This window comes from Festucalex cinctus, chromosome 11, assembly GCF_051991245.1.
Source record: "Festucalex cinctus isolate MCC-2025b chromosome 11, RoL_Fcin_1.0, whole genome shotgun sequence".
Taxonomy (NCBI): Eukaryota; Metazoa; Chordata; class Actinopteri; order Syngnathiformes; family Syngnathidae; genus Festucalex; species Festucalex cinctus.
The window spans coordinates 14,839,446-14,848,552 of record NC_135421.1 but is presented as its reverse complement, the minus strand read 5'-3'; the positions used below and the strand labels follow the sequence as shown (position 1 = coordinate 14,848,552).

Below are 9,107 nucleotides of genomic sequence, written 5' to 3'. Positions count from 1 at the left end.
CCTCACGTGCTCTTCCACTTCATGCGAGATTCGACATTACTGAACAGTCAAATCAATAAAAAGCCACAGAAAAAGTTGCATTTTATGTTTGATCTAAATTTACAACACATTTCAGGCTTTTTCAAAATGTATCAAGCTGAGGTAAATGTTATTTTCTCATTCCAAGGTTGGGGAATGCAGTTCCAGAAATGATTGGAATGACGTAGCCCAGTCAAAACTCCACATTGGCAGCTCTGCACTTGTGTGAAAGTTCATTCATAAAACAAATACAATTGAAATTTCAAAAATGTATTGCTTTAGACCAGGAGTCTCCAAGTTTGGTCCTCGAGAGCCCCTATCCAGCCTGTTTTCCATGTCTCCATCCTTCAGCACAGCTGAATCTAATGATAAGCTAATCAGCAAGCTTTGCAGAAGCCTGATAACGATTCCGATCATGAATCAGGTGTGTTAGTGGAGAGAAACATGGAAAACAGGCTGGATAGGGGTTCTCGAGGACCGAACTTGGAGACCCCTGCTGTAGACCAAGGGTGTCAAATTCATATTAGCTCAGGGGCCACATGAAGGAAAATATATTAGCAAGTGGGCAGGGACACGTAAAATCAATGTTTATAACTTCAAAACAATTGACATCAGTTATACAAAGATTTTCGCTATTTGCAGCCCCAGCACGAAATAAATAGCGGTGCTGGACTGTAAATTTGTGATATTTATTGGAACAATATATTATTTATTGTTCCACTAAATAATACGAATGCAAATGAAAGTCACCAATACTGTACTTTGCACGTATGAGTTCCTGGTGTGTTATATCAACCTGTTTTGCATAAATATTGTTCCCAGAATACATTGTGTGGCGCAGTTAATACCTTTGGCCTTACCTAGACCTTTTACCTTTTATTTTTTTAACCATAGAATGAGTACAAAACAGTATACCTGAAATAAACAAAATGAATTATTCTATATTATTAGTATACTCGTGTACAACATAAAAAACGAATCAACACCACAAATAAATAATAACAATAATAATAATAATAATGACAGGGGTTTCATATACATCCAAATAACTTCATATCAATGTTTAAGTGTGTGAAATTGTTTTTTTTTATTTCCATACTTGCATTTATGAATAAAAAATGTTGCCCTTAGTATTAACAAATTAACTCATTCACTGCCTTTGACAAGTATACTTGTCAATTGTATTTTTTAGAGCGGTGCTAAATGGGGGCGAATCTGAGCATGCTCCACCGTAAATATCTCACTTGGAAACAACTTTACTGATGCCCAACCACCGGTAAATGACATCATTGCCCCATTTTATAGGAAATAAACACAGTTTCAGAGTCCATGGGAGAAATGGCTGTATTGTGGCAAACCTACATTTTTCTGCTGTCAATTATAAAAGAACGGGACGGGACAAAAAGTAGGGAGTCTATTCTGTTATTTGGTAGATTCGGTTTATATATAATTATTGAATGTAATATCACGTGAGTATTGGAAATGTAAAAAATTTCTATAATGACTGGCAGTGAATGAGTTAATAATAAAAAATATATCTTCATTAACATACTTCCGAAACCCCCCCCCCCAAAAAAAAAAAATACATTTTCCCATTTCAACGAAAAATACTTTTGGCAGGTACACACGAAAATTGAAGCTGGCCCTTTAAATGACGTCGCTGATTTCCGGAAGTTCATGTGTGTTGAGCCCCGCCCCACGCCCGCTCCTTCCGCCTCGGCTGACTGGCTGTCTGCTGAGAGACGCTGAAGCCCACAGCTCGTCTCCGGCAGCTTCACTCCTTCCAAGCTGCGTCCACCCGCGGCTCCTTTTCATGGCGCGCCGCCGCTGACGCCACATGGACAGTCGTCAAGAGAAGCTCCCCGCCGCCATCATCTACGCTATGGAGAACAAACCCATCGTCACATGTGAGCTAAGCCGCCCTCGTTCGTCTCGCTCAGCTTAGCTCAAGCTTTAGCACTAGCTTGAACCTTCACATTTCCATTGATTAGCTCAATTAGCAGCTGGAACGTTCGCTTCTCGAGCCGTCTCGTTTTTTTCCGCGAGGCCTGCGCGGCGGCGGGGCTCGCACAGAGAACCCCGACACTGCGGCGCGGGTGTTGTTGGGCTTTGCTTGGCTAACCTGGCTGCTACTTAGTTGGCTAACATGTTAGTGAGCTTGCTAGCTAGGTAGCCGGACACACAGGTGAGTTTGGCCTTGACTTTGGAACTGGTTCAGGTTCGGGTTGTCATGGGATCAAAGGTTTTGTCCTCCATTCGGACTCGTTTTCAGACTCTAAACCTGAAAAGACTTGAGTTGTTTCGGTCGCCGTCAGTCAGCTGCTCGCCGATGCGCATGCGTTCTGCCTCTGACGTTGCTCCTTTCAGGAGTAGGGTTTCAAATCAAGGTTTTAAGTATACCTCGTGTTTCTAATCAGGCTTCGATTTTTTTTTTCAAGTCAAGTTTATTTATATAGCCCTTAATCACACAAAAGCCTCAAAGGGCTTCACATGCCCACAGTTGACAAATAGTAACGACATCCCCTGATCAAACTACAAAAGGGCAAGGAAAAACTTAAAAAAAAAAAAAAATCAGGAAAAAAAAAAGAAACCTTGAGAAGGGGCCGCAGATGTGGTAATCCCCCTCCCAGGATGACCATGGTGAATACTGGCTGACGGTTTCATACAAGGGACCTTTTCTTTGCAGTTGTTAGATTATTACATTGGTTAAGCAGCTTGTGAGATTCATGAACACCAAAGTTAAGCTTTCAAATGAAGCCATCAAGACAGATTTGAGGTTCTGATGAGGGTTTCAGTCATGGACTCGATGGAGTTGTGATTTTGGACGCAGGCATTAAAAGTATGGTGTTAGTGTTGGGGAATGCTCCTGAATGTCTGTCGTTGTCCCGGCAGGTGCTGGCGACCAGGCCTTGTTCACGTCTCTCTACACCTCCCTGGCTCAGCAGTTGCCCAGAGAGCCCATGGAGTGGAGGAGGTCAGTATGTACCAGTACCAGTAGCTTACAAGAATCACATTTAGGGGTGGGAACCTCTGGGTACCTCATGATACGATATGCGATACAAGGCAGACGATAACGATGATAATGCAATTATCGATATATTGCTCAGGTCATAAATCCACGATAATGTATGATGAAACGACGCAAAACATAAAAGGATGTTTTTTTTTCAATGAGAAAATCGTTTCTTTTTGTACCATCGCTGAAACACAATAGTCAAACTGGTGTCTTCTTCACACTGAGTAGTGGATTAAAAAACAAATATGAACGTCTTCTTAACTTTCTGTCAACAAATTTGTATCTTTCATAAACACTATTGTCAAGCAACATGTCACATAATTGTTTCATTTTATAAACTGTGACCTGTGACACCATTTTTTTGTCAAAAGTAAATAAATAAAATGACTTTCATATTAAATCCAATTAAATCAATATGAATCTTCCTCAGAAATTGTGTGCTTCAAAAGTCGAAACATAAAATGTTTTACATTGTTAAAATTGAAGATATAATCCACATTTTTTTCATCGAAATGTATGCAAAAGTGAGTCAGTTGCTGGGCAGATAAACACAAGTCAAAGAGCACTGATGAAGTCTTCTTCGCCTGAAGACTTGCGTCCATTTCCCGGCCACTCTTATGAGACGCTCCCCCTAGTGGTCTGCCAAGTCATTGCTCAATAAGTCATGAACAATGGGGCCATGATAACTGGCTGTAAACTACAAATCAATAATCCATCGGGAGACAAAGTATCACGATTGATTGCAATATCGATATATCGTCACACTTTTAATCACATTACATGACTGGGATCAAAACAGATCCCATTCAATTCCATTGGATGGGCTAGAGGAGGTGAGTAGATAAAACGAGATCCAATAATGAGCTGAAAACCCGGACTGGGTATCATAATTTGGCTCGGGGAAAATATTTGTTGACGCCAGGCTGCAGGTGGAGGACGAGAAACGAGGGAGGACGACACAGGTTTATACAAAATAAAAATACAACTGTGATATGAAGTCAGGTTTTAAGGTTGGTGTGTGTGTGTGTGTGTGTGCGCGCGTATTGAGGACGTACGGTCGCGCTCCAAAGATGATCCACCTGGAGGCCAACTTTGTCCAGTTCAAGGAGGAGCTGCTGCCCAAGGACGGCACCAAGGCCCTGCTCACCTTCCCCTTCCTGCATATCTACTGGACCGACTGCTGCGTGAGTAACACACACACGCACACACACATTCAATGTTGGAGCCATTTAAACCATATGCCCCCCCCCCCCCCCCCTAAAAAAAAAAAAAAAAAAAAAAAGGAGCCGCAAAGCTCTTGACATCTAAAGTGAGGAAAACAAATACATGTTGTTGCTACCTATATGTATGAACATTTATCCTGTGGTGCTTTGATAAAATCAATCAACTGTTATCTGGAAGACGGTTCATTTCTGTATGCAACAAAAGACTGTGGAAAGAAAGCAGCATGTTTGAAGGGGACTTTGAAATCAAATAGCAAATGTCTGTTCGTCTCGTCGTCACATTTATGAAGTGAAAGCCCAACTTAACTAATGCTGTCAGCTAGGGGTGTTCCATATCATACCTTCTACGATATAACAGGCATATTTTTGGGGGTGATAAAAATGTGAAAAATGGCGCAATTGAGGTGATGACGTAATGCGTAACATGATACATATTGGTGTCAATTTGGACGTACACGCGCCGTTCGCTGCTGCATTAAGAACAATGTCGGAGCGTGTGAGGCTGCAAGAGCTGCAGCCAGTTCTGTCGTGTCTTCAGCAAAGCGGGAGTGAGCTTCGTAGTGTGGAGGCTGTTTTGCTACAAGAGGTCAAATATAATGCTAAACGAAACAATTGTGCAGGAAGACTGTTGCCGTAAAGGTAAGAGTATGCGGAGGTTAAAGACACACAAAGAGGACATATAAGCAGATCGTGTTGTTTGGGGTGAACAAAAGTTGATTCATAACTGGAGCACTGTTGATTCGACGCAATCCTTGTGAAAAAAACAAAACGGTGGTTGGTTAATACTGAACCAGTCGTGTATTGTTTGGCCAAGATAAACAATCTGTTTATTTTACCATGACCGGTAATTCACCATCTAGTTCACGTGAGTTTGTGATGCTAACCAGTGTTATGCTAATGCACTCTCAACGTGACAGCCTGTGCGTTGTTGTTGCACAGTGGCATAAAGATGCACGTTTGTGTTTTTCCATACCCACTAGTAATGTCTACAAGCAATCACGGCATTTTCTCGCTCCTCTGATGAAACAATCAGACATTCGCGGCAAAATAATGCTCGCAGGAGGGTTGCCGGTTGCGTAAGTAAATGTGCTTTTAAGCAGTTATGTAATTCGCAGGGTAAACACTACCTGGCCTGTTTTTATTTCCATTTTATTTCATTACAGTTGCTATATTTGCACTTTGTTTACATTTCAATTGTGGCTTAAATATTATGCTGCAATAAAAGCGCTATTATTCTGAAGCGCCAATCACAAATCTATTCTTCAGCAATTATCGTCACTGGAAATTTCTTTGAAATATCGTGATATCATTTTGAGGCCATATCACCCACCCCTACTGTCTACTAAGGGCTGGGAGTTATGGCCAAAAAATTCATATCACGGTATAAACTGCTGCCCTTCACGGCAATGGTATATATCACTAGGGATTAGGGGTGGGCGATCTTGCAAAAAAAGAATATCACAATGTTTTTTTTTTATTAATAAGAAATACAAATTAAATTACACATGAAATAAGAGATATTGAATAAATGCAGTTATTTGTGAAAATGATCATGTAATGAACACCTTTTGTAAAGAAAAATATAAATTATAAAGCTGCAAAACACCTGCGTAAAGCATTAATAAAAGTCACATTTCTGTTTTCAAGTACTGTCGTCTAATCAAAATGGTGAATCCTTTGCACACAATTTGGCTGCTAGTCATGATTTAAAAAAAAAAAAAAAGCAGCACGTAAACAAAGTTGAAAAAAAAATGCTGGTAGTGGGTAAGTAAAAAGCAACTTTTTATAAGCAAAGATCACATTTTTTTAGCAACCATTGTGAGTGGCGGGTTTTGTAGTTTCCCATGGTCCATGAATGCAACACACTTTATTTTGTTGCGTGTTGTTTTCTTGGTTGGTTCGCCTGATCATTTCACAAACGCTACAATATGACTTACGGCTTGACGCTGGTTGCTTGTTGGGGGAAAAAAAATGCACTTTTGTTTTGCGCCACTATTTATCTGCAATCGGCGTACATGCAAGGAATGGCGGTGTTGGGGGTAAAAACGTACGACTTGGCAGCTCTTAACGCGGATCCATATCATACACCGTGATTTTGGTGAACGCTTCTGTGACGCTCTGCTGTTTTGGAGTTGCATGCATGCATTGAGCTGTCGTCTCTGCTTTGGTGTTTTTGGCCCTCGTGTGCGCTGCCGTTTCAGGTGGCTGAACACGTTCGTAGTGTTGCCATAACTTGCCTTCACGCGCTCCTTGCACACTTTGCATATGATTTACGCCTGGTCTTTGTCATCTGGAACGAAGCCAAAACAGTTCCATAATACGGATAATTAATTTCTCTTTCTCGGAACAAACTCTCAGCTTCCTCCACCACGTGCCCTCATATTTTTAGGGTGGAAAGACGCGGGGTGGGGTCGAAGTTTGTGGGCTACAGTTGACCACTGAATGGCGGTCATAGGTACTCCGGAGACAGTGGAGGCGGCAGATACATCGCTGTCCTTCATTTAGTGGCAAAAAAAATTAGCTGACGGTCAAATTTGTGCTGAAATGCTTTGCGTCGCGATCAGACGATTCCACAGAAATGAGAGATCGCGAGCCCCGCGTTTCATTTGACGATCTAATGTCGTCATATCGCCCACCCCTACTAGGGATGCACGATAATATCGGTGGGCGATAATTATCGGCAATTATCAACCCATTTTATGTCAAACAGATAAACCAGATAATAGAGAAATCCAGCAATAATTATAGACATGCCACGTTGGTCCATCTGTTGTGGTTGTGGCTCATATCAATAAAATTAATCTTCATGGTGCTTTACATACATTGAAACATTGTGCAAAGTTTATACAATGGTTCAATGTATTTGTTACTTATAGTAGGACTTAGAGGTGTGCAAAATTTCCGATTCTTAGATTATTCACGATTCGGCCGTGGAACAATCGAGAACGATTCACAAACGTCCAAATTCCGATTATATAAATATGCCAAGGGAACCGAAACTAAAAGTGAACCGGAGCGAAAAGTACGCGGAACTGAAACGCAGTAGCGCGCGCGGTCTTCGGGACGCTTAATGGGACGGACCGAGAGTACACATCCACAACTCACGCCTCGAGATTCAAAACAAAAACAAGCATGGCCGAGCTGACCAACCCACCTCTTCGTGAGATCAGACCTGCTCCGAAAAGGCAAACAACTTCAGGCGGAAGTATCAGCTAGCTGGCTGCAATGCGTCGGTTAGCGTTCTACAGGGCACCGCGCAGTGATACGAACGAACGAACAGAAAAGTAGTGGCTGGCGGTAATGGCGTCTGATTTTATTCAGAAAAGAGTATTGTGGTGGAAATGTATCACGCTTTTGAAAACAAATAGTTTTTAGAAGAAAAACGCTTTATTTCCGAGACCCCAGCCAGCTTGCTGGACTATTTTCCTCTCGTCCAACGTCGAACCAGAACTGGTGTCACCGAACGCTGTCAGGGGTAAGTCAGTGCTGATCGCACACACGGGAGGTGAGGATCAAATTGAGATTCATGTTAAAAAAGCCGAACGATCCCTTTAATGTTTACACGTTCATGTTTACACAAGTTAAAAAGCAGAAAAGCACTTGAGGTTGTTTTTTTTTTTTTTTTTGTACCTCTGAGAAACTTTAATGTTTACATGTTCATCTTTACACAACTTAAAAAGCAGGAAAGCACTTTTTTTTTTTTAGGCATTTGTATTGAAGTAGTAGTTCACATTGTCTTTCATTTATACCTCAGTGCACTTTTGAGTGGATAAAAATAATATATTTTTGCTCAGTGCTATGTTTTATTCTGTTGAAGACTGAATATACTTAAAAGCTGTTGTTACAGAATGAGGACTTGAGTATTTTATTTACTGTTTTGAACTGTTAACTTGATACTGAAATAGTAGTTTATGTAGGCCTGAGAGGACTTTTGTACTATTTTTGTAACTAATGTACGAAACATTAAAAGCACCAAAATACATTGTTTTTTTTCTGCTGCCTGGGGGGGAAATCAATAATCGTTTTATAATCGAATCGTAGCCTCTGAATCGTAATCGCAATCGAATCGTGAGGTGCCCCAAGATTCCCACCTCTAGGTAGGACTCAAAACATATTTGTATTCAAGTTAATTTTGCAAACAATTATTGGCTTACTTATTGGTTATCGACATCGGCACCTCTAAATTATTGGTTTATTGTGTCGGTTAAAAATAGCATTATCATGCATCCCTATATATCACGGTATAGAATTAAGTGTTATTTTTGTTTGTTTGATAATTTGTCTTGCCAGAGTGGTGAAGTTCAGAAGGTCAGGAGACCAGAGGAAAGGTCAAAGGAAAGAAAGATGAAGCAAAGTGAAATACAGCACCAGCCACCCACATGGTCACAAAACCAGAATCATACACCAACCCCAGAAACCTCTAGATTCCAACAGGTTAGGGACATCTTAAGAGACCAGAGGAAAAACTAAAGAGAGGAAGGAGGGAAGGATAGATGAAGCAGTGAGGTCGACATTATTATTATTATTATTATTATTATTATTTTTACTGATTTTGAGCTATTGATGTTATTGATACGACATCATGAATCCTCGGGCTGTTATTTTTTTGTGCATCCTTGTTACTTGTCTTTAGGACACGGAGGTGTACCGCAGCTCAGTGAAGGACGACGTGAGCCGATGGCAGAGCAGCCTGCGAAGTCACGGCTCAGCCGACTGGCTCATCATCGTGGTGGACGGCGGCGACGCCCGCAAGAAGAACAAGAGCAACATCCTTCCCCGATCGTCCATCGTTGACAAGATACGCGGCGACTTCTGTAACAAGCAGAACGACAGGTCCGTCCGGTCCAGAA

The 9,107-nt window shown here is 41.3% G+C and overlaps 1 protein-coding gene across 3 annotated transcripts in view; it reads left to right on the top strand.

Moving 5' to 3' along the window:
• Window positions 1–1,708: 1,708 nt before the first annotated feature.
• Window positions 1,709–9,107, top strand: part of trappc10 (trafficking protein particle complex subunit 10) — a 31,632-nt gene continuing 24,233 nt past the window's right edge. For 2 of the 3 annotated variants that reach the window (XR_013287218.1, XM_077536327.1), the window contains exons 1-5: window positions 1,709–1,925; window positions 2,911–2,992; window positions 4,083–4,218; window positions 8,548–8,691; window positions 8,891–9,090. Coding sequence is in view for 2 of the 3 variants with exons in the window: in XM_077536327.1 (XP_077392453.1) it covers window positions 1,856–1,925; window positions 2,911–2,992; window positions 4,083–4,218; window positions 8,548–8,691; window positions 8,891–9,090 (632 nt within the window). In the remaining variant the exon portion in view is untranslated. The remainder of the gene's footprint in view (window positions 1,926–2,910; window positions 2,993–4,082; window positions 4,219–8,547; window positions 8,692–8,890; window positions 9,091–9,107) is intronic. The other variant, XM_077536328.1, reaches the window with a different exon arrangement.